This window comes from Atractosteus spatula, chromosome 19 (genome assembly GCF_055471065.1).
Source record: "Atractosteus spatula isolate fAtrSpa1 chromosome 19, fAtrSpa1.hap1, whole genome shotgun sequence".
NCBI classification, from domain to species: Eukaryota; Metazoa; Chordata; class Actinopteri; order Semionotiformes; family Lepisosteidae; genus Atractosteus; species Atractosteus spatula.
In genome coordinates, this window is record NC_142724.1 from 311,278 (window position 1) to 337,172 (window position 25,895).

The following is a 25,895-nucleotide window of genomic DNA, read 5'->3' on the forward strand; positions in this document are numbered from 1 at the left end:
AGCTTCCTATGTTAATTGTTGCACATATCCCAACATAGACCAAGGATGCATTCAAAATTTAAATTCAATTGTTTTTTAAAATATATTTTTACATACGATCTGTTCCAGAACATCACAATGACAACCTTGCTGATTAAGAAAGTAATGTCCTGCTGTTATCCTGCATTCACTGCTTTTGTCTGGTGTTACTGTGAGGTGATAGCAAGGCCACAAACTGAATTAATCCTGTGAATGAGATTATAGGCCAGATGTTCAATCTTATGTTCAATATTAGAAGAGTCATCCTCTATAAACCAGATTTTTATATTTCCATATAAAAGAGGGAAATATAAAAGCTCCATTAAAATTCTGCTCTTGCTGGATTACTGTACTAAGATTTCTTTGCTCCTGTGTTGTATTTTAAATAAAGAAAATTCTACTTTTCTGCAGATGTTTCTGCAGATATTTGTGAAAATTTGTGAACTCAGACTACCATATTATTTAATGTGTAACTCTATATACTGTTTTTATCTGTATGTTTCCTAACAATCATTTTTGTAATAAAATAATTAAAAAAATAAACCTGAATTATTGCAGACAGTAATACATAATTTTACTTTACATCTTTTCTTTTTGGTTTCCAAAATAAAATATCAATATTGAATTTAATCATCGTAATTGCAAACTGATGCTTTTTATGCATGTTTATGCAAACTTGTTCATACAAAGGGAGTGTTCCGAGATACAACCTAAGCAGGAGACACAGCTCTTTAACTACCAGTCAGAGGTCAACAGTGCAGCCCAGGCTGTGCAGAGCTGGCGAAGAGGCCTGTCAGAAAGATTGCTAATTGTTCTTGCACAGAGTTGTGCTTTTCTCAGGTGAGCCCCATTCTCTTCCCATTAGCATGCTTAATAAGTCCCTTGAATGCCAATTGTTCCCTTAAAAACAAGTGCCATGTCACTCCTGACCTTTGTCAGTTGTGGCTAATGAGGACTGATGGGGACAAGGAGCCGGTTTCCATTAATGATGTCTTTGGTGCCTTCCTGACAGGATTCTACAGAGAGGCTGAAATGTCATAGAATCCCCCAAGCCTTGTCAGTGAGACGGTAATTAGCCTCACATTACACTAATACAACTGCAGCAAAACAGAGACCAGAGCCTCCCTGTGTAAAAACAAACCTAAGATGTAAAAATTTATGAAAGTGCTCTCAATAGAAATTTTGAGAACTCCTCTTTCAATATTCTGTAGGCTATATTCACAAAAAATAAAGAGAAATATTTTAACAGGATAAGTTTTTTTTGTTATAGTTTTATAGAAAAAACAGTAATATGAAATAATAGAATATATAGAGAAGAAAGACTTGACAGATACAGAATAAAATAAACTATCAACAAAGATTGAATGGCTGATGCTTTTATAAATATAGGTGATGTAAAGGTAACAACCTTTATGAACTTGTTCTTTTTTCTACTTTGCAATGTAAAATTAACATGAACTTATCTCATACACGGATATGACTCAATATACAGGTACATTGAAGTTAGTATTTAACAGAAGCAAACTTAAAAAGAAAACTAAGCTCATCTGGTGCTAAATCACTGTCTGTCAGAAGCAAATGGTTAGGTTTGAGAAGGGGTTACTTTGCAGGGCTTTTTGTTTTCATATCTAGTTTATCTTTTTTTAAAAAAGTTGCAAACTGGACTAGGCTATTTGACATCTTGCTGGTTTTATAGTTCAGTGGCTAAGCAAATCTAAAATTTGCTGTTTCTCGAAGGCTCCCAGTCTGAGCTTCAACAACCTGACTGGGGCAGTTATTCCAGAGAGCCACAGCTCTTTGTGTAAAGAATAATTCCATATTCTCCATCCTAAATGGAATAAGGAACAGTTTTTGACTCCATGTAGTTTTTTTCCAGTTTGTGGAATAATGCCCTGGATTGATCGTACCTATCTCTCCTGGAATTTTAGATACTTGGATCCGATCTCCTCTCAATCCGCTTTGTTGAATACTGAAGAGAGTTAGCAGCAGTAATATGCCTGTGTATGAATTCTTTCTGATTTCTGTGATACAGCAACCAAGACTGAACATCCATCCATGAGTTTCCTAACCACTTCTTCCAAGTCAGGCTGGCAGTAGAGTTGGACTCTATCCCAGCAAGCAATGGATGCAAGGTGGGGAACACCATCAACAGGACAGCCGTCTATCCAGGACACACAGACACACTCACACCAGGGCCAGTTTTCCCAGATGCCAATTTATCTACCAATATGTCTTTGGACTGTACAAGCAAAAATGGGGTACCCAGAAAAAAACCCATGTGAATACAGGGAAAACATAAAAACTCCACTCAGGTCCAGCAATTGAACCCAGGGCCCCAGTGGTGAGAGGCAACAATGCCACTGCAAACTTGCACCAATCTCCAGACTGAACAATATTCTCAATAAGGTCTAACTGCCAGGGAATGGGAGGATCCTTATGCGTAGCCATGAATCCTGCAGAGTGTAGAGAAGCACAGGGACAATTTCCCAAACACATAATCCAGGGGCTTGGTCAACTGGAGAAGCAATGAGACCAGTACCCAGGGAAACCTAAGGAAGACTCTGAAAAATGAAATCCAAAGAGGTGGCCAAAAAAGGCAGTAGCCAGGATTAGGGACCAGGAGATCAGTCAAAAAGGTTGAAACACACACAAGCAAATACTACAGAAAGCTTGTCAATAGTGAGCATGGGTTGGTGCCTGAGGGAACTTTAAATACTGAAGGGAAAGGGTGGATGTGGTTGGATAATTGGTCTGGTAGTGAGAATTTGTGGAATCTGGGGCATGTGAGAATGTGATGGGTTCAATTAGGAATGAGATCGTGAGACAGTGGGTTTGGGAATGTAACTGTGTTTATGAGGGAGAGTGTGGGGCGTGACACTAACTAGTGGATTAAAAACCTTTAACCTAAAGCATAATTTCCCAGGATGTCCCTCCTTTAAACCCTCCTGGATGTGTGGTGATCTCAGGCAGAGCCGAAGGACTGAAAACAGACGTTTGTCACAGAGTATGCACTTAAGCAGGTGTATAATCAGCAGGGCAGTGATTCACTTGCAGACTGACCTTTATCACCTGAGCTGTTGCTGTTCTCTAATTAGCCCCCCTCCCCAGAACAATGGCCCAACCCTCTGTAAGCTGAGTGGCAAGACTGAGGCTCTTTTGTGTTGGACTGTCACCTGATCACCCACATTTATATACATTTTTTATATATATCTTTTCAACTTAAAAACATTAATGCACAGTGAAGAGATGGAAAATGGTCTCTCTTCATTGACTTTCCTTTCTAATGATTTCAGTTTTTTTACCTGTCTTGATCCAGAAAACAAATGAATGAATAAAACATAAATGTAAATTGCAAGAAGGTGTAGAATAAAAACTGAATCTGCCAACCAGCTTTTCTAAGACAGAAGTATTTATGATTGCTAAAAGATGGGTTTGCTCTTTCCCAATCAGTCATGTAAAGTTCTATGGTGCCTCAAGAGACTTTCTGTTCTATATCAGATTAATCTCAAGGTACTTTATGGTCTATATAAACACACATGCCAGTGGTCACAGAAGATGTTTTCTCATCTTCTTTAATCTGTAAGCAGAGCGGTGAGTGTACTCATCTAATTTATTTTTTATTCCTTTACCTCCACTTTTTATTATTTCAAAATGCACCATGAAGCCCCCAGTATGTTGAACTTGGGGTCACTGTTTATAATATGCTGCAATATGAAAGTTAATGATACAAAGTTTTTACTGGTAAGTATTTACTGAGGTGGTAATCAAATAATCAAACCCATGGTTTCTCATAACCAATCTGTAATATTTTCAGGTTGTATTAAACATTTGTTTTAAAGTTGTAACAATAATATTTTCTACAGTATGTATGGTATATTTATATCTCTGTTCTGAAAAATCTATCTAAATTTTTTTTAGAAATAACACAATTTGGAGAAAATTTGGAGAAGATGCAAAATAATATACAATATATAGTTACTTAAAAATTTAATAAAATATTTTACAGACCTCAAATCTGAAGGTATTGAATTGAACCTCATTTGTTAAGTCATCTTTTTTTGGGGGGGCAGGTCTTTCCTCACTGGTTTTCTGAGTGTAATAGGTAAAGCTTTCCAAAAAATCATGTCTGTGTTTCTCGTCTGTGCTTAATGCAGTCCTGTGACAGAGTGCAGAGTGATGAACACCTCTGCAGGTGCTTCCACCTGCAGCAACACCTCCTGCTTCAAGGTTAGAGACACTCTCGAGACAGCAGTGGCAAAAAACACAATCGTTGTCCTCCTGTGCATCTCCATCAACTTCATCAATGGGACTCTGGTGTACGTGTTCTTCAAGAATGAGATCCTCTACCAAAATTCTCGCTACATCCTCTTCATCCACATGGTTGTCAATGACATGATCCAATTGACCATTGCAATACTCTTGCATGTGTTCAGCTATGTGTTTTTTACCATTAACGTCTCTTTCTGCTGCATCATGTTGTTGATCGCCATCTTCACCACAATCAACACCCCTCTGAACCTGGCAGGCATGGCCTTCGAGCGCTACATCGCCATCTGCCACCCCCTGCGCCACTCCCAGATCTGCACTGTGCGCCGCACCTACTTCCTCATTGCCTTCATCTGGACCCTGGGCGCCATTCAGATTCTGCCAGATCTGTTCGTGATCCTGGCAATAGAACCTTTCGCTTTCTTCCACTCCACTGTTTTTTGTTTGCGGGACACGGTTTTCCGGCATCCAGTCCTACTGAAAAAGAAGACCATCTTACACGCTGTATACCTGTGTTTTGTCTGGCTCACCCTCGTGTACACGTATTTCAGGATCCTGTTCGCAGCCAAGGCAGCCAGAGCAGACGCTAGAAAGGCTCGCAACACCGTCCTGCTGCACGCCGCCCAGCTCTTTATGTGCATGTTCACTTACATAGGACCCCTGCTGGAGGGCATTCTCTTTTACATTTTCCCAAAGCACCAGTTAGAAGTGCAATTCGCTATTTATCTATTTGTTCAAGTGTTGCCCAGATTCTTGAGTCCCATTATCTATGGAATCAGAGACCAGACTTTTAAAAAATATCTACAAAATTACTTCTATCTGTGTAAAATATGTAAATTTAGACAATACAGCTCTTCCTAAATTTTTCCACCTCTTCAAAACATTGTAAATTCTCTCACTATACATACTATATACTGTATATATCAATGAAGTAAGGAATATCTCTGAAGCGTTACATTTCTACAGTGTTTGACTTTGATCTCCCCTTTCCCAGTGATCAAGATGTTGGGCTGCCCTGCACTCACCACTGACCTTCAAACATGTGTTGATTAGGGGTTTTCATCTCTCCTCATTGATCTGAATCATGCTGAGGGGTCTGGAACAAAGACTGGCACACATGGAGCAGATCATACGACTGTCTTGAGCCATTTTCTTTCTTACTCCATCTGAGACCGTTTCTTGTAATGCTGTTTATTAGCTTTAGTGCTCTTGTTTTTGGATTTGTAAGATCGAGACGAATGTGTGATCAATGTCTTTCTGTATTTCCGACTGTAAAACCTGCTAAATTGATGGAAGCACACAGTACTCAGAAAACATATACCTACTGTATACACTCAGTCACATCAGACTACAATCTTTCCAATTGCTTTGTTTCTGGAATATTAAAACACTTCTGGTTAAATGTTTTAAAATACTACATTCATTCACTACAATCATTTTAATGATGTTGAGCAAAATAAATCTGTCAGTTCAGACAGTTTTGTTCAATATCTAGGATTTTGCAGAAGAGGGCAGTGAACTGCTTCACTGGCTTTTTCCCCTACTACATGTAAAACAGTGATTCAGTGGTGTCAGTCTTGGTGCTGCCCTTAATTTGTATCAGAAGACATTAGTAGCCTTCCACTAAATCTTTTCATTAACAATAAAATATGACAATACAACAAGAAGAGCTTAACTTTCCTTACAAAAGAGAAAACTTGCCATGTATTTTTTGCAGGTTTACTGTGACCCTTTTGCAATTTCACACTTTAGTACACTGTTTTGTTGGTATATCACTGAAAACCATTAGACAGATTCTTCTACTCCAGGGGTGTCAAGCACATGGCCCGCTTGCTGTATCTGGCCCGCAATCCCATTTGTCTGGTCTGTGTGGCAGCTGTAGTCAGAGCCATCTGTAAGGGCTTCCATTCGTGCCTTGAACCTGAAAAGTCCACCTACACAGCACTGTCTGTGCAGCGGGGCCCAACACTCCATCCAGTCGCATCACCATTGTTGGATGATGTCACAGATCTAGTTTAACAGGGACGTGTCTTAAAAAATTGAAACCACAAGTGGGCACTCTTTCAAATTCTGGAGCAACTTCAGTCGACATGCTGCATTTGTGCAAGATGTTGTTGCTGAAGAACAATAGCAGGAATTGTAGAAATGATCCATCGGTGTTCAGTTTACTACCTTTTGGGAGTTCTGTTTACAAATTAAAAACAATAAAACACTGCTAATTATAAAACAAGGCAAGCAGCTTCTTACTTAACATCACGGCGCTGTCTTAGTGTTACCAGTCTCTCAAGCAGAATTATCAGGATGTGTTGAACACTAATCCCGGAGTCTGTATAATTCATAATTCACTTCTGCACTTTACCAATTGACACCAACATACACTCACTCTTTAGATTGAGAAGGTAATTCATTCCTCAAAAACTGTTATAGTAATGTTAATAATTATGACTAATCATGCTAGAAAACACCCCATACTAAGTTTTTGCTAAACAGGTATCTAATGACTATACACAGTCTGTTTGGTCTACCTGTGTTCGTGTGGGTTTTCTCCAGGTGCAGCTTCCTCCTGGTTTCCGAAGACATACGGGGAGGTTTGAGTCTGTGAGTCGCCTGCGATGAGCTGGTGTCCCATCCAGGGTGTCTACCACCCTGCACAAGGCTCTGGCTCCCCTGCATCCCTGAATTGGAAGCAGCTGTTAGAAAACGGATGGGATCTAGGGAAGATATATCGAGTACTGAAGGGAGGTATTTTGTTATTAAATAAACACCGAAACAGAAAACATTAAAAATGAATAATACAGTGGTTGTGCCTGAAAAAAAAGCCCTGACAAAAGCCAGTTGTGGAATACTATGAACTTAGAAGAGTATTAGAAGAGTAGTACAGCATAGTATAATGCAGACACAGGAGAGATGGAATTATCCAACCCATGGAAAACTATGACAGAAGAAAGTATTTTAAACCAGAGAAAGATAATATACAGTTCCTTGCGAAAGTATTCGGCCCCCTTGAACTTTTCAACCTTTTGCCACATTTCAGGCTTCAAACATAAAGATATAAATTTTTTATTTTATGTGAAGAATCACCAACAAGTGGGACACAATTGTGAAGTGGAACGAAATCTATTGGATTTTTGAAACTTTTTTAACTAATAAAAAAATGAAAAGTGGGGCGTGCAAAATTATTCGGCCCCCTTGCGTTAATACTTTGTAGAGCCACCTTTTGCTGCGATTACAGCTGCAAGTCGCTTGGGGTATGTCTCTATCAGTTTTGCACATCGAGAGACTGAAATTCTTGCCCATTCTTCCTTGCAAAACAGCTCGAGCTCAGTGAGGTTGGATGGAGAGCGTTTGTGAACAGCAGTTTTCAGCTCTTTCCACAGATTCTCGATTGGATTCAGGTCTGGACTTTGACTTGGCCATTCAAACACCTGGATACGTTTATTTGTGAACCATTCCTTTGTAGATTTTGCTGTATGTTTGGGATCATTGTCTTGTTGGAAGATAAATCTCCGTCCCAGTTTCAGGTCTTTTGCAGACTCCAACAGGTTTTCATCCAGAATGGTCCTGTATTTGGCTGCATCCATCTTCCCCTCAATTTTAACCATCTTCCCTGTCCCTGCTGAAGAAAAGCAGGCCCAAACCATGATGCTGCCACCACCATGTTTGACAGTGGGGATGGTGTGTTGAGGGTGATGAGCTGTGTTGCTTTTACGCCAAACATATCGTTTTGCATTGTGGCCAAAAAGTTCGATTTTGGTTTCATCTGACCAGAGCACCTTCTTCCACATGTTTGGGGTGTCTCCCAGGTGGCTTGTGGCAAACTTTAGACGAGACTTTTTATGGATATCTTTGAGAAATGGCTTTCTTCTTGCCACTCTTCCATAAAGGCCAGATTTGTGCAGTGTAAGACTGATTGTTGTCCTATGGACAGACTCTCCCACCTCAACTGTAGTTCTCTGCAGTTCATCCAGAGTGATCATGGGCCTCTTGGCTGCATCTCTGATCAGTCTTCTCCTTGTCTGAGCTGAAAGTTTAGAGGGACGGCCAGGTCTTGGTAGATTTGCAGTGGTCTGATACTCCTTCCATTTCAAGATGATCGCTTGCACAGTGCTCCTTGGGATGTTTGAAGCTTGGGAAATCTTTTTGTATCCAAATCCGGCTTTAAACTTCTCCACAACAGTATTACGGACCTGCCTGGTGTGTTCCTTGGTCTTCATGATGCTCTCTGCGCTTTCAACAGAACCTTGAGACTATCACAGAGCAGGTGCATTTATACAGAGACTTGATTACACACAGGTGGATTCTATTTATCACCATCAGTCATTTAGGACAACATTGGATCATTCAGAGATCCTCGCTGAACTTCTGGAGTGAGTTTGCTGCACTGAAAGTAAAGGGGCCGAATAATTTTGCACGCCCCACTTTTCATTTTTTTATTAGTTAAAAAAGTTTCAAAAATCCAATAGATTTCGTTCCACTTCACAATTGTGTCCCACTTGTTGGTGATTCTTCACATAAAATAAAAAATTTATATCTTTATGTTTGAAGCCTGAAATGTGGCAAAAGGTTGAAAAGTTCAAGGGGGCCGAATACTTTCGCAAGGCACTGTAAATGTTCAGTGGTAAACTGAAAAACCTCAATAGGAATTACAGACTGATGTAAGATTAATGCAGAGTTCAAGGTGGTCTTTGTAGGCCTTGGCCAAAGCAGAGTTTCACATTATCTACAACAGAGGTTAGGCATGAACAAATGGCCCAGACAAAGTGCAGTAATTCAATGACTTGAATAGGAATTAAAAAAATATAAATAGTGACTTTGAAATAATCTAATCTTACTTAATGTTCTTAAAGATTCTGTGAAATTCTTAATCACACTGATATCAGAATATCAAGACCTACAAACCAAACATCTGCTCTCACCCTATTTAATAAAGCTGAGCTGGTTTAATGAGGACATTTCAGATAAGGTCTACTGGGATTTCCAATGCCAAGTTATACCACTCCCTGGGTACTTATTATACTCCAATTATTCTGGTGTCAGTAATGACATCACAATCAATTAGCAGTTATTGAAAACGTTTATAAACAGATTGGTACCCCCTAAGTCTCACACACAGATTTCACATGGACTGAGGTAGGTAATCTTTCAATAGTGATCTCTTAATTTTTTAATACTCTTCTTGAAAGCCAGATTTCAGTTCTTTTGAAGGAAAAGAGCAGAGAAGTAGACTAACAAAACTCCACTTCAATTCACCTTCAGGTGCTTTTAGATCAAACATTAATTGTATTTAGTTAAAATAACATACAAATTAATATTTGTTCAAGATCTCAGATTTAAATGTGTTCCTACGAAACAGCTTCTTTCTTTTCTTGAAGAAACACACATACTGTAGAAAAAATACTAGCTGGCTACAATAAATAGACATGCTATTAACTACCACAGACCTTTGCAACTCAGGGATCCATGAAAGCAGCTCTGCAGACACAGCTGTTAATTCATCTGATAAATGATGAGCTGATTACTGTGTAAGAAAGCTTAGAGGAGCAGTTACAAAGGCAAGCTCTTTGTCAGAATAGCTGTGTCAATCACAGCCTTTTATGAGGGAGAGACGTGATTCTCAGACGGATCCTCAGATCAGTTAGCTATTAGCTACCAAAGAACTAGATGGAAGAAGTGGCTTGTCCGTGTTTGGAGCCTTTATTATGTCCTTATATTGGGATTTTTTTTCATTTCTAATGATAAAATTGTTTCCCCAGATATGAACTCCACAGCAGACCCATTTGACACGACGTACAAGATTAACTCGGCTGCCCCAGTTAGAGACTCTTTTCCAATCGCCTTCACTAAAAACTTCATTGCTGTGCTGGTATGGCTCATTCTCAGCTACATCAGTGGGTGTGTTGTAGTCACATTCTTCAGAAACCAGACGTTTTACGAGGATCCGCGTTACATCCTGTTCATTCACATGATCATCAACGATGCAGTGCAGCTGACTGTTACCATCATGCTACATGTGCTGAGTTACATCTTCTACAAGATCAATGTGTCATTTTGCTGCATTTTCATCCTACTTGCTGTCTTCACTACGAGAAGCACCCCTCTGAACCTGGCAGGCATGGCCATCGAGCGCTACATCGCCATCTGCCACCCCCTGCGACACTCCCAGATCTGCACTGTACGCCGCACCTACGTCCTCATTGCCCTCATCTGGGTGGTGGGCATCACCCCGGACATCACAGACCTCTTTGTCACCTTGGCAATGGAACCCAACAGCTTTTTCTACTCTGCTGTCTTCTGTCTCCGCCAGAATGTTTTCAAAGACCCAAGTCTGACCTATAAAAGACAAGCATTTGACATTCTGTACTTCCTGTTTGTGTTCCTCACCCTGGTGTACACGTACCTGCGGGTGCTGTTTGCAGCCAAGGCACTCTCTGCTGACAAGCTGGGTGCTAAACGGGCGAGAAAAACCATCCTGCTGCACGGGGCCCAGCTACTCATGTGTCTACTGTCCTACATCAACCCCTCCGTGGAATTTGTGTTGCTTATGATCTTCCCAGGACACATTTTAGCAATCCGCTACAGCACCTACTTAATTGTCTACATTCTCCCAAGGTTCTTAAGCCCCATTATTTACGGGGTGCGAGATGGGAAGTTCAGGAGATACCTGAGCAGGTATATCATCTGTGGTCAATGCAGGGTCCCAGCAGTGAGGGAGCACCAGGAGAGACGAGTCACACCTGGAAACACACAGTAGCCAGCAAGGGTCTGTGCAGTCTGGCTGGATCACTAAGAAAAACACAAAGTTAACAAATTAGAATGATTTTCACTTTCAAAAATACAACAAAACTTCCTTCATAAGATATTTATTAGATATATAATTAAAAGTGAGATTTAAGCAATAAAGTTTTAGATTCTTATATTTCAAAAAAGCTTTTAGAAGTTCTGTTGATATCTGTTGATATGTTCTGTCTTGTTAAGAACATTTTGTCTAATGTTTTCTTATTTTAAGCTTCTGCCAAGTGGTATGGTGTATATATAAAGAACAAAAAGGTGAATATATATTCTTAATACATTACAATAAGATACAAATTATTTCCATAAATTGTGTTTATGGTCTTGGAAATCATCGACATTGTAATTATCGTCTTGTCTATGTGTCCCTTTGAAGGGCTGACATCTTAATAAAAGCCATTTCTCTGTCAGTATTTCTTTGTGTTCAACACTAAATATTAAAAACTGCAAAGGATCCGGACAGCTAATCACTGAGCTGCAGTCAACAGATGAAAGGGGAGAACAGTTTCTTGGTTAGTGGAGAACTTCAGAAGTTGATTTTAATGATTAATCAAATGGTAGTGATTAATTGTGTTGCATGACGCTATAACATGCAAATCACAACCTGAACCTCAAGTACTACAGTGACTTCTGTTTGTCTGGCTGATCTGACATGACAATGGAATCTTTTAGGTGATCATAATAGATTAAAAGCAGTTTAATCTACAACTCCACAACCCCTTGCTTAAAGAAATGCCATCTGTCCTTTTTTAAATCTGCACAGGACTCAAGGTGTCTGGTGCATTGCTAGGGTCGGCACCACATAGCTCCCGGTCATCTTCCTTTCCAGCCTCAGCCCTAGGTCTAAGGACTTCATCAGACTGGGGAATGCTTGAGTGTGTACCTGCCTGCCAGAGCTGCGTTCACCAGCATCCGAGTTGTAAGGCATGCTCTCTTACCACCTCTCACTCACAGAGGCTTGTCATTGCCCATGACTGTAGCACTTTACTCACAGACTCAGAAAATCGAGATACGAACAGCTGCTTCCCACTTGTAGTGGAATTAGGACTGAAGTGCTTCTTCCCTGCCTCAGTCACTGGATGAGTCGTCCTGTCTCCAAACCCTCAGCTGTGTAGGAACCATGTGTCCCCTAACTATTCCCCTTGTGGGGTAGTAGCAGTGTAAGCCCTCTCTTGTTTTTTCCTGTTTGGCCAGAACTGCTTTACCACCTTCATAACCTTACCAGCAACCTGACACAGCAACAGCTGAATATGCTACTAGTTCAGAGCTCCCAGGTCCTTGGTGTAATTACTTTGTGTTCTATACCTTGTGTTCCACAAGTCTGCCTTCATCTTTCCATTGGCATACAGCTGCTGGTGCCTCAACACTGCACAACCAGGCTGCATTAACTAGGCGCTACAGGCACTCCCTCCTGCCTGTTCAACACTGCACTATTTAAAAATCACCTCAGCAGTTCAGCAGCAAGATAGACCTTAACCACTCTGCATATACATAGCCAGGTCCCTATTGCCAACACCTGTTCCTGCCAGACAGCCAGTAGCCAGATATTCTCTCTGCCATTCTGCATGTACAGAGCCAATGTCCCATCAGCCACACACCAACCCCTGGTCTTTGCTCACCTCATTCACTCAGTCATGACAGCTACATGACAGACCTTGCAATCCAACAGCGCATGGTTGGATTCTCTCCGGGATCCTGGCTTTTAAGTTACTCCTCTTCCGGGGAAGACATAGCTTACTTAGCCTGCTGTTTTGCACTATTCACACCATTGACTCACACACTCTTCACGGACCAGCAGCATCTCAAGTACCACCGCTGCACACAGTCTTTTTCTCTCACACACACCCAAACTTCTGTAGTTCCAGGCCGGCCAGCCCAGCTGCCATGCCACACATGTGACAGGCGATCACAATAACAACACGCCTCAGAAAGAGACCACTCTCTGCTACTGAGGAGAAAAAGATCTTCCTTATTTCACTTTCCTGCATGGAAGAAAGCCTGCCATCACCCTCTGTCTGCAGGGAGGCAGGCAGACACATACAGTAGGTAATGCCGCCCACAGCTGTAGCTTGTTAAATCCCTAAATCCCTAACTACTAACACAGATCCTGCATTGGGTGGCATTTGTCAGGAGTTGCAGCAAAGTGGCTGGTTAGGACCCTATGCGAGACTATGGTAGATTAATCCCAGAAAGGTTCCATAAAGTAACCGAATCCTAAAAATGTAAAGCCAAATCTTTTTCAATTTAATTTGTTTCTTCTACAGTGTTTAATAACACATGAGTAAACTGCTCATTTGTTACATAATCCCTTTTCCCTTTGTTTTCTAGATGTTTCCCATTATTGACTTGGACACATTGTGCTTCATTCTTTACTGTACTTGTACTGTTATAATTATTAAAGAACCTTTTTATTAATTTTAGTCTCCATTACAAAAATATGTCTTCCTGTCTCTCTGTCTTAAGCCTTTGCTTATAGCTCATTATATTCCATTTACTGTATGTAACTGCATTCTGCTCTTTTTTAATCATAAATCCTTTCTTTCTCATTAAATTTTTCCTGAGCTTTTAAACCATTTGATAAAAACTGCAGCTGAGGTCCCGGCAGAGTATCTGTGGAGGGAAAGGTTTGCTGGAATACTTTAGCTCAGCAGTGTTTTTGTCCACAAAGTTACTGTATACAATCACCCAGATTATGATGGAGTGAAAGGGTTATGATGAAGGGGTTTTATTAGCTGTGTTTATCAGTACTGAATGGAAACCAATGAACAGAGACCAGCAGAGGTTAAATCCATACAGGAAATGGAAAACAAAGAAGAAACACAATGTTTCCAAGGCAGGACAGGTTTTGATTTGAGTGATGGCAAGCACCTGTCAGAGATGCTACAGACTGACATTTCTCATCCTGGTCATCTGATTGTGTCTCTAATGTGTTGCCTTCACACATGTAGTCCACGCTGCTGAATCCTGTCTTGGAATTACTTTATTATTTACATATGCTCTTAGAAAGTGATAGAAGCAAATCTGTCTCACTTGTTTCCTCTAAAAAGGTTTTCAATTAATCAAGTAAACTCTTACATTTTATTATTGCAACTATTTAAGAAACACAATTTGCTTGCCATTATCAGTCATAACCCCGTTCCCAAATCTGACCTGTCACCACACACTTTGCAAAATAAAGTATTTTTTTTTACTCCAGGAAGTGAAATAATTCTATAAGTTATGAGCTTGTGAAGTTTGATGTCTTTAAAAGACTGTGAAAGAGAGCTGGTCAGTGGTCAGTGGTCAGCCCTGATTGAATAGCAGCAAGCTGTGTTCCAGGGAGGTGTGGGGCTTTAGGATTTTCCAGAGCCTGTAGATGTGCTTTTTGCAGTTATTTAACATTCTGTGTATCTTCTTCCATCTCCTGTTCCTCTTGTGTTCATAGCAACCTGCCTGTTCTGGCTGTTAATCCATAAGAAGGGAGGAAGTTTATGGCACTGAAGTCACATTGAGGGTAGGGTCACTCAGGATTGAACTTTCTGTGTTTCTTCTTCTGTTTACATTAATAAAAACATAAAAAGGAGGAGGTAATTAAAATGAACCAAAATCATTATGTTGTAATTAATTAAAAATGGTTCATTTTATGGTTCATCTGTAAATTTGAAGAGCAGAAATAAGTCAAGGACTGAAAAATTGACCTTCAGACATTTCTTTATGGTTAAACAGAGAAGCCTGTGTAGCACAGACACAAAACTATCAATAACAGTTCCTCTGTGCGTCTCTGCTCTGACTCATTATGAAGAGCTCAGCAACACCTCTTGTCTTCCTCTGTCACAGGCTGCACTGCACCAGCTTGTCTCCACAGACGTGTAGAAAATGTCATAGTGCCTGGTCTCTGTGTGCCCGTCTGACCGTGCAACTAATTATTAGCGACAACCACATTCACTGGTACCACAATTTGTTTAAAAGTCCTAAGGGTGCCGAATACTCAGATTGCCATTCCAGCCTGATCAATTATCTGTCTCATGATCCACTCTGGCCTCATTAACCTTTTGCTCATCCCAGAGCTCCCCTGTGACCTTCTGGTCATAGATGACATCACAGCGCAGGGGAGCAGCAGCAGAGAAACCCTTGATATAATCCGGCTCCCCTGCCCCTCTGTCAGAGCAGCCTGCGGAAGGTAAGGACCAGGAGTGAGTGTGAGTCTGGCAATGGCTGGAAAATGGGCTTAAGACAGGGAGCTGAGCTATAATGCATGAGCAACAATACCTCACAGAAAACAGCAAGTACACATTTCTAGTGTAGTTGTAATAGCATTAGTTGTGCAATTTCTAAGTATTTCTCACATGTTCTGATTACAGTATACAGTATACAATGGGACTGCTCCCTGTCCTCTATAGCTTGTGCATGGAAAATCACAGAAATTTGTCTAATTACAAACAATGCCGATAGACTTCGTTCAAACAGGAGACTCCAAAGAGTATATCTCTATTCATACAATGACTCTGCCTGCTAATTGCATCACATTAATTGTGTGCTGTGTGTGCTTTTATTACTGTGCAGTAAATGTTTTTTTGACACAGCTGTTCTGGGCTTCAGATTTCTACTCTGAACCCATTCTCTTCATAAGGTACTCAGGTGCTGCTGACCTTCCTGGGCTGTCAAAGCCGGAAACCTGGCTTCCTTTGAGAAATCTTTGGTTCTTATACTGGGATTATTACTTCATTTTTAATGATAAAATTGTTTCCCCAGAAATGAACTCCACAGCAGACCCGTTAGACATGACCTACAAGATAACCTCGGCTGCCCCAGTCAGAGACCCTTTGCCAATCGCCTTCACTAAAAACTTCATTGCTGTACTGGTATGGTTCATTTTCAGCTACATCAGTGGGTGTATTTTACTCACTTTCCTCAGAAACCAAACGTTTTACGAGGATCCGCGTTATATCCTGTTCATTCACATGGTCATCAATGATGCAGCACACCTGACTCTAACTATGATGTTGAATTTACTGAGTTACATTTTCTACAAGATCAATGTGTCCTTCTGCGCTGTTTTCATGCTGCTTGCTGTCTTCACCACGAGCAGCACCCCTCTGAACCTGGCAGGCATGGCCATCGAGCGCTACATCGCCATCTGCCACCCCCTCCACCACTCCCAGATCTGCACTGTACGCCGCACCTACGTCCTCATCGGCCTCATCTGGGTGGTGGGCATCACCTCGGACATCACAGACCTCTTTGTTACCTTGGCAATGGAACCCAACAGCTTTTTCCACTCTGCTGTCTTCTGTCTCCGCCAGAATGTTTTCAAAGACCCAAGTCTGACCTATAAAAGACAAGCATTTGACATTCTGTACTTCCTGTTTGTGTTCCTCACCCTGGTGTACACGTACCTGCGGGTGCTGTTTGCAGCCAAGGCACTGTCTGCTGACAAGCTGGGTGCTAAACGGGCGAGAAACACCATCCTGCTGCACGGGATCCAGCTGCTCATGTGTCTACTGTCCTACATCAACCCCTCCGTGGAATTTGTGTTGCTCATGTTTGTCCCAGGACACATCTCAGCAATCCGCTACAGCACCTACTTGATGATCTATATCCTTCCCAGGTGCCTGAGCCCCATTATTTACGGGGTGCGAGATGAGAAGTTCAGGAGATACCTGAGTAGGTATATCATCTGTGGTCAATGCAGGGTCCCAGCAGTGAGAGAGCACCAGGAGAGACGAGTCACACCTGGAAACACACAGTAGCCAGCAAGGGCCTGTGCAGTCTGGCTGGATCAGTAGAAACAACACGATGTTAACAAATTTGAATGATTTCCACTTTCCAAAAATTGTTCATAAGATGTTTCTTAGAGATCTATTTCAAAGTTCAATCTAAGAAATAACATTTTAGGTTTCAAAAGCTTTGATAAGTCCTTGCCACTTTCAGCTGACAACTTACTGTTTTAGTTTCCGGACCTCCCATATTGTATACTGTGAAAATCAACCAATTAGTGTGGTTAGCTCCTGTCAGGTGCTATGAATTATATATAAAAAAACAGCCTGTTGAATATATTTTTCGATTACTTTGCAATAAGATAAAAAGTATTTCCAGTAGTTGTACATATGGAAATCGCGAGCATTGTAATATTGTTATCTTGTGTGCCTTTGGAGAGCTAATTTATTAAATAAAACCAGTTTCTGTCAGAGTATTTCTGTGTGTTCAACACTAAATATTAGATACAGTGAAGGATCTGGACAGTTCAGCACTGGCCATCAGTCAACAGTTGAAAGGGGAGCACAGTTTCTTTGTTTTATGGAGAAGTTGAGAAGTTAATTTTAAGGATTCCCAAGATAGTAAAGACCGATTGTGTTGAAGGAGGTTACAACATGCAAACCATAACCTGGATCTCAGGTTTTAAATGGACTTTTGTTTTGTCTGGCTGACTTGTCACTTTTCCTTTAATATCTGGAATGACATATCTGTTTAGACATTACAATTGACTAAAAGCAGTTTAACCTACAACTCCACAACCCAACAATCCCACAACCCCTTGCATAAAAAAGTGCCTTCTGTCCTGTTTTAAATCTGCACACAGTTCTGCAGTATGTAGCTCTACGACTTCATCAGACTGGGGAATGCTTGAGTGTGTACCTGTCTGCTAAGAAGCCAGAGCTGCGTTCACCAGCATCCGAGTTGTAAGGCGTGCTCTCTTACCACCTCTCACTCACAGAGGCTTGTCATTGCACATGACTGTAGCACTTTACTCACGGACTCGGAGAATCGAGATACGAACAGCTGCTTCCCACTTGTAGTGGAATTAGGACTGAAGTGCTTCTTCCCTGCCTCAGTCACCGGATGAGTCGTCCTGTCTCCAAACCCTCAGCTGTGTAGGAACCATGTGTCCCCTAACTATTCCCCTTGTGGGGTAGTAGCAGTGTAAGCCCTCTCTTGTTTTTTCCTGTTTGGCCAGAACTGCTTTACCACCTTCATAACCTTACCAGCAACCTGGCACAACAACAGCCGAATCTGCTACATGTTCAGAGCTCCCAGGGCCCTGGTATAATTAACACCTAAAACACCAAGTATTTTGTGTTTTTTCTTCTGTTTGCATTAATTAAAGCAACATAACAATAAATAATCCCTTAAGAAAGAAGGAGAAGATTGAAATAAACTCAAATTCAATGTTGTAAATAGTTTAAAAAATGGTTAACTATAAAGTAATTAGTATAATACGTCTGTAAGTAAGTAATACAATATGTGTGTGAAGACTTTCTTGTGTGTAAATAAAATTTTATAAATAATAAAAAGTAAACCTTAGCTACACCTAACATTATTTCAGTGTTGTTGTTGTATTTCTCAGTAACAGGTGGTGTGGAGAGGAGTGATGATCCTGAGCAGCTGTTCCTGTCAGGTCGGCTCTCTTCTCCGCTAACAGTACCATCACTATCCTAATGTGCAGTTTTGGAAATCTGAAGAACAGGATTCCAGCGCTGAAAAGAATTTTTGAAGGACGTATGAAAGGAAAATGAACCATTAGATAGATAGATACTTTAATGATCCCGTGAGGGAAATTGCAGTGCAACAGCAGCTTTACACAGACAACACAGCCACAGTGTAACGGATGATATATGAAAAGAAAAGAAAGAGAACAGATGTAGCAGTAGATGTGTAGATGCGTTCAGTCCAGAAACAGGTCACTGTCAATGTTGCCTCTGCCCAGACGCAAGGTGGATGCGTTGTACAGTCTTATGGCAGAAGGCAAGAATGACCTCCTGTAGCGCTCCCTGTTGCACCATGGATGAATCATTAGACATTTCTTTATGGTTAAACAGAGAAGCCTGTGTAGCACAGACACAAAACTGTCAATAACAGTTCCTCTGTGCAGCTCTGCTCTGACTCATTATGAAGAGCTCAGCAACACCTCTTGTCTTCCTCTGTCACAGGCTGCACTGCTCCAGCTTGTGTAGAAAATGTCATAGTGCCTGGTCTCTATTTGCCCATCTGACTGTACAACTAATTATTTGCGACAACCACATTCGCTGGTACCACAATTTGTTTAAAAGTCTTAAGGGTGTCGAATACTCGGATTGCCATTCCAGCCTGATCAATTATCTGTCTCATGATCCACTCTGGCCTCATTAACCTTTTGCTCATCCCAGAGCTCCCCTGTGACCTTCTGGTCATAGATGACATCACAGCGCAGGGGAGCAGCAGCAGAGAAACCCTTGATATAATCCGGCTCCCCTGCCCCTCTGTCAGAGCAGCCTGCGGAAGGTAAGGACCAGGAGTGAGTGTGAGTCTGGCAATGGCTGGGAAATGGGCTTAAGACAGGGAGCTGAGCTATAATGCATGAGAAACAATACCTCACAGAAAACAGCAAGTACACATGTTTCTAGTGTAGTGTAATAGTACAATTTGTGGAATTTATAAGTATTTCTCACATGGTCTGATTATATACAATGGGACTGTTACCATTCTTGTATAGCTTGTCAGTAAGCTGATACTTTGTTTAGACAGGAGATGTTATGCATTGTTTTTCATATGACCATTCTCGGCTAATTTCACCAAATTAATTGTGTGCTGTGTTTTTTAATGTTATGGTGATACATTTGCCATGCTATTGAAGCCGATGACCTGGCTTCCTTCAAGAAACATCTGGATCCTCAGATCAGTTAGCTACTAGCTACCAAAGAACTAGATGGAAGAAGTGGCTTGTCTGTGTTTGGAGGCTTTATTATGTCCTAATATTGGGATTTTTATTTCATTTCTAATGATAAAATTGTTTCCCCAGATATGAACTCCACAGCAGACCCTTTTGACACGACGTACAAGATAAACTCAGTTGCCCCAGTTAGAGACCCTTTGCCCATCGCCTTCACTAAAAACTTCATTGCTGTGCTGGTATGGTTCATTTTCAGCTACATCAGTGGATGTATTTTAGTGACGTTCCTCAGAAACCAGACGTTTTACGAAGATCCGCGTTATATCCTGTTCATTCACATGGTCATCAACGATGCAGTGCAGCTGACTGTTACCATTATGTTACATGTGCTGAGTTACATCTCCTATAAGATAAACGTGTCCTTCTGCGCTGTTTTTACACTCCTTGCTGTCTTCACCACGAGCAGCACCCCTCTGAACCTGGCAGGCATGGCCATCGAGCGCTACATCGCCATCTGCCACCCCCTGCAACACTCCCAGATCTGCACTGTAGGCCGCACCTACATCCTCATTGTCCTCATCTGGGTGGTGGGCATCACTCCGGACATCACTGAACTCTTCGTCACCTTGGCAACGGAACCCAATAGCTTTTTCCACTCTGCTGTCTTCTGTCTCCGCCAGAATGTTTTCAAAGACCCAAGTCTGACCTATAAAAGACAAGCATTTGACATTCTGTTCTTTCTGTTTGTGTTCCTCACCCTGGTGTACACGTACCTGCGGGTGCTGTTTGCAGCCAAGGCACTCTCTGCTGACAAGCTGGGTGCTAAACGGGCGAGAAACACCATCCTGCTGCACGGGATCCAGCTGCTCATGTGTCTACTGTCCTACATCAACCCCTCTGTGGAATTTGTGTTGCTCATGTTTGTCCCGGGACACATCTCAGCAATCCGCTACAGCACCTACTTGATAATCTATATCCTGCCCAGGTGCCTGAGCCCCATTATTTACGGGGTGCGAGATGAGAAGTTCAGGAGATACCTGAGTAGGTATATCATCTGTGGTCAATGCAGGGTCCCAGCAGTGAGAGAGCACCAGGAGAGACGAGTCACACCTGGAAACACACAGTAGCCAGCAAGGGCCTGTGCAGTCTGGCTGGATCACTAGAAGCAACACGGCGTTAACATAATCAATTGATTTTCACTTTCAAAACTAAAACAAAACTTCCTTCATAAGATATTTATTACATATGTAATGAAAAAGTCTGATCTAAGCAATAAAATTTTAGATTTCAAAAAGGCTTTCTAAAGAACTTGTTCTGCTGATATTCTTACTATAATAGGTATCTGATCTTTCATTTTGTAAGATTTAAGTTTACTTTGAAAATCAACCAATTTGTCTGCTTATTTAAAGTGTCTTACTTATTTTAAATATGTAAAGAAATACAGTACCTGGTGAATATGTTTTTATTACAGTACTTTACAGTAAGACTAAACATTATTAGTCCTGTTTTGTGTGCCTATGAAAATCTGACATCTTAAATAAAACCCATCTCTCTGAGTATTAGTTTGTGTTTAACAGTAAATATTAAATACAGGGAAGAACCGGGACAGTTCATCACTTGGTCATCAGTCAGCAGTTGAAAGGGGAGCACAGTTTCTTGGTTAGTGGAGAAGCTGAGAAGTTCATTTTAACGATTCCCAAAGTAGTAAAGATCAATTATGTTGAAAGAGGCTACAACATGAAAATCATAACCTGAACCTTAGGTTTCAAAGGGCCTTCTGTTTGTATGTCTAACTTGTAACATTTCCTTTAATATCCAGAATGACATATTAAAATCAGTTTAATCTACATCCCCACAGCCCCTTGCTTAAAGAAATGTCTTCTGTCCTGTTTTAAAAATGCAAAGGTATGCAGTATGTAGTTTACACCAGTGTGTTCATGTTTCACTAGTGGTCTGTAGGAGACCAGTGGGTTGTCTTTCTTAATTTTTTTGAGGATTTTGAAATCCTGGATCAGGTTGTCTATCAGTCTTCTCTGTTCAAGACTGAAAAGGTTTAGGTCTTTTAGTATGTAAGTGTCATACATTTCTTTCAGGCAGAAGGCATCTAGGTTCTATTCTCTGCAATGATCCCAGAGTAGCAACATCTCTTCTGTAATTAATATACTAAATGAGACCTGACTGGAGCATTGTACAATTTGAACATACTGTAACATCCCTTGATTTAAATTCTACATTTCAAATAATATATATTTATGTGTTCTAACATACGTTTTTTGCTATTTTGTAGCTTCCCACAGTGTCTAGAAGGCGTAAATGATGTCAACATATACCAGTACTGAATTTTATCTCAACCTTTTTGAATTTCATTTGCTGCTTCAACAGTATCTAACACCTGAGAAAACTGATCATTTGTTACATCAGATATTTTCCTTTATTTTTCTAGTACAGCACTTGTACTGTTTTAATTATTTAAAAGCATTGTTATCAATGTTAGCCCCCATTGCAACAATATTTCTTTCTGTCTCGCTTTCTCGAGCCGTTACTTACCATTCATTATATTCCTTTCCTTGATCTTTTTTAATCATTTTATAAAGTCCTTTCTTTCTCCTTATTTTTTCCTTATTAAATTGTTAAAGCTTTTGGGCCCGTGCTTCTTAGCCTTTGTTTATCAGTCTTGGGATGTAGCAGCCCTGTGAGTGAGTGTGTGCTCTGCGATGGACATGAATCCTTGCTGGGTGTATCCTGCTTTGTGAGTCTTAAGGTGAATCAAGGGAGCATTCTCACCACTATTCATTAGGTTAAGCTGTAGAGGTGGTGGAGAATTTGACGTTCTTAGGCACCACCATCTCCTACACCCTAAAATAGGAGGTCAACAATTCTATCATGGTCATGAGAGCTCACCAGAGGCTGTTCTTGCTGAGACAGTTAAAGAAGTTTTCAGTGTCACAGGAAGCAATGAACCCCTTATACAGATCTGTCACTGTTTTGACCTTCTCCATCTCTGAGTGGTTTGGCAACACTTCTTCCCAGGACAAGAAGCAGCTGTTGGAGGCCACTTTATCTCTGTTAACTCACTCTACCTCTCTAGACTGAAATGCAGTGCTTTCTAGATCCTTGCTGAATCTTCCCACCCTGACCAGCCTTTGTTTGCTGTCTTCTCCTCTGGGTCATTAAGACAAGGACTGCCAGATTCTTTAACAGCTCCCATCTGGAGGCTGAAATGCATATACTCTGCATTTCACCTTTTGCACAGCTTATTGTTATTCTGTCAAATCTCACTATTTTTTATTTTATTACTGGTGTGTGTTTTAGGATGGTATGTGAAGATGTGTGGGGTGGATGCTGTCTACTATTGGTTTTATGATGTATATTTGTATTTATTTTATGTTTTATCTGTGTGTGTTTGCTGATCTTCACCATATCATATGATTCTTTATCAGCATTTTTGAACTATCTTACAATTCAACTACAGAATGACACAACTGTCAGTGCAGCTAAATCATGTATTTAATATTGACAGATATGGTAAATGAGTTTTCCTAGTGTAAATGCACAGTGCCCCCTGTGGTTCCTTAGAAAACAAGTCTCTAGATACTCGTTACTCTGAGTTGGCTTTGACATCTGCCATGACATCACAATCAATTAACCACATTGGAAGATGCTTATAAGACTTGGGTTTCACCCCACCAATATCCTCTTGAAAATATCACCAAGAAGAGGTAAGTGATCTCTTGCTATTTTCTCTCTGTGTGCAAAACATACAGGAAGACTTAACTGCTAAACCTCAGAGACATCACATGTTCAGACACTGAATGGCGAGATATATTTTACTGAGCTGAAAGTTTTTGTATTTTATTTAAAGTCAAATATATTTTTAAATATATATATTTTTAAATAATGTGTGATTTAGGCAAAAAATAATTATCTAAAAAAATCACAATTGAGCATTAACCAATTAAAATGACCATTAACAAACATTTCAATACATTATTGGTCAAAAATGTATTTCAATAGTTTGAGGATAGAGACAGAAAAATATCAAAGAGTACTACAAAGATCAGCCTTATTACATTGGCCAGTTCTAGCCAATAATCAACAAAATAAATACTTCATTTAAAAACCTACAGTTTTAAATATAATTCAAATAAATATAATTAAATATAATTCCTTTTATAGTTCAAAATCTACAATACACAGAGACTGAACACAAGTAAATAGACTTATGTAAACTTGAAAAGGTGACACTTTATACTGGTTTAGACTTTTTCTATTTGCTCCAACATGTGACAGTTGTATCAGGCAGTAATTCCCTCATACTCTGTGCAGAGAAAAACTGCCGCTTAGGTCCTGGCAGAGTAAGCAGAGGGAAGGGGTTTGCTGGGACAATTTTGCCCAGCTGTTTTCTTGTCCACAAAAGTTATACCCAGATTACGATGGAGTTAATGACAGAGTTAAGGAAGGGCTTTTCCCAGATGTGTTTATCAGCACTGTATGGAGACGAATGTACAGAGACAAGCAGAGGTTAAATCTATGCAGAAGAAGAAGAGGAAGAAGCACAGTATCCAGAACCGAGCCTCTTTGAAATACAGTATTAGGATATTTTTCTCTTATGCTTGTGTACAGTATATGCTATTAGACAAGATAACACCTGCACTTTATTAGAGTTACACTACTTGAACAACAAACACTCTCAGTCACTGATAGACGGAGAAAATCCTGCTGCCTTCCTACAGGTTTTGATTTGTTGCTTCAGTACATTTTATTTTTTGAGTGAACAGCTGCTTCAGACTGACATCTCGTCATCAGGTCTCTAACCTATTGCCTTCACACCTGTAGTCCCTGCTGCTGAAGTCTGGCTTGGAATGTGTGAGACAGTAGAACTGGGCTTGGGCACACACTGCCCTTCACAGTGGTAATTACATGTAATTTGCTTTTAAAAGGCCTTGCATTTTTCCTTCTCAGTTTTCCAGACGAGAGGACCGATGCCATGAACTCCACGCTCAGCCCCCTTGACTCCTCCTTTACCTCCCAAGCGCCCGTGAAGGACACGTTCGCAACTGCGCTGGTAAAGAACGTGGTCGCGGTGCTGGTGTGGCTGACCCTGAGCCTGACGAACGGCACCATGGTGCACACCTTCCTGAGGCACCCCCTCTTCTCCGAAGACCCCCGCTACATCCTCTTCATCTCCATGGTCGTCAACGACGCCATTCAGCTGACGCTGCTGACCGCGCTGTACGTCATCAGTTACATCTTCTACAAAGTCCAGGCATCCACCTGCTGCGTCCTGGTCATGTGCGCTGTGCTGACCACCAGGAACACCCCGCTGATCCTGGCTGGCATGGCCATTGAGCGCTACGTCGCCATCTGCCACGCGCTGCACTACCAGCACATCTGCACCCTCCGCCGGACGCTCCTCCTGCTGGGACTCGTGCTGCTGCTCGGGGCTGCGCCGCCACTCTCCGACCTGCTCATCGCCCTGGCGGTGGAGCGGCCCGACTTCTTCCGCTCCTGGATCTTCTGCGACCACTCCATGCTCTTCAGGGACCCGCGCATATATTACAAAAACTGTGCCTTCGACGCCACCTACTTCTCCTTCGTGTTCCTCACCCTGGTGTACACGTATGTCAGGATCGTGCTGGCGGCCAGGGCGGCCTCCACAGACCGGGCGTCGGCGAGGAAGGCCCGGAACACCGTCCTGCTGCACGGCCTGCAGCTCCTGCTCTGCATGCTCACCTTCGTCGTACCCTCCATGCAGGCATTCCTGCTGCTGCTTTTCCCTGGAAAGATCCTGGAAATTCGTTATGTCAACTTCCTGCTGGTGTACATCATTCCCAGGTTTCTGAGCCCCATGATCTATGGGTTTAGGGATGAACGGTTCAGGAAATACTGGAGCAGGTGCTTCACCTGCGGCATCGGGAAGATAAAGAGAGAGAACAAACGCTCACATCAATGACTCCTCACAGACACATTTGAATGAAATAGTTCAGCTTCCAGTCAATAAACACTTAAAAAACATTGGTAGACAGCATTGCTCTCAAGTACTATTAATTTAGTCTATAACATTCTTACCACTGTGAAAAAATAAAAATGTACATATTTTATTATTCAAAAAACCTCCTGCTGTATCCTTCCCTTCATTAATTGTTGCTCTGAATGTGTTTCTTCTCAAAACTGTTGATGCGATGGAAATGTTTTA

General features: G+C 41.2%; 5 protein-coding genes across 5 annotated transcripts; all 5 read left to right on the forward strand.

The window, feature by feature from the left end:
- The first annotated feature begins 4,251 nt into the window (after positions 1-4,251).
- Positions 4,252-6,878, forward strand: LOC148817764 (odorant receptor 131-2-like). Its single transcript, XM_088937789.1, has 2 exons — positions 4,252-5,116; positions 6,835-6,878. The coding sequence occupies exons 1-2, from the start codon at positions 4,396-4,398 to the stop codon at positions 6,876-6,878; spliced, it is 765 nt and encodes a 254-aa protein (XP_088793915.1). The 5' UTR covers positions 4,252-4,395.
- Positions 6,879-10,039: 3,161 nt separating this feature from the next.
- Positions 10,040-11,035, forward strand: LOC148817765 (odorant receptor 131-2-like). Its single transcript, XM_088937654.1, has one exon. It carries the CDS (start codon positions 10,040-10,042, stop codon positions 11,033-11,035), a length of 996 nt encoding a protein of 331 aa, XP_088793780.1.
- A 4,594-nt stretch (positions 11,036-15,629) lies between these two features.
- On the forward strand, positions 15,630-16,802 carry LOC148817766 (odorant receptor 131-2-like). Its single transcript, XM_088937662.1, has one exon. It carries the CDS (start codon positions 15,807-15,809, stop codon positions 16,800-16,802), a length of 996 nt encoding a protein of 331 aa, XP_088793788.1. The 5' UTR covers positions 15,630-15,806.
- Positions 16,803-19,675: 2,873 nt separating this feature from the next.
- On the forward strand, positions 19,676-20,826 carry LOC148817767 (odorant receptor 131-2-like). The gene is made up of 2 exons (XM_088937655.1): positions 19,676-19,701; positions 19,782-20,826. The coding sequence occupies exon 2, from the start codon at positions 19,831-19,833 to the stop codon at positions 20,824-20,826; it is 996 nt and encodes a 331-aa protein (XP_088793781.1). The 5' UTR covers positions 19,676-19,701; positions 19,782-19,830.
- Positions 20,827-24,686: 3,860 nt separating this feature from the next.
- LOC148817768 (odorant receptor 131-2-like) lies at positions 24,687-25,652 on the forward strand. Its single transcript, XM_088937738.1, has one exon. It carries the CDS (start codon positions 24,687-24,689, stop codon positions 25,650-25,652), a length of 966 nt encoding a protein of 321 aa, XP_088793864.1.
- The last annotated feature ends 243 nt before the right edge of the window (positions 25,653-25,895 follow it).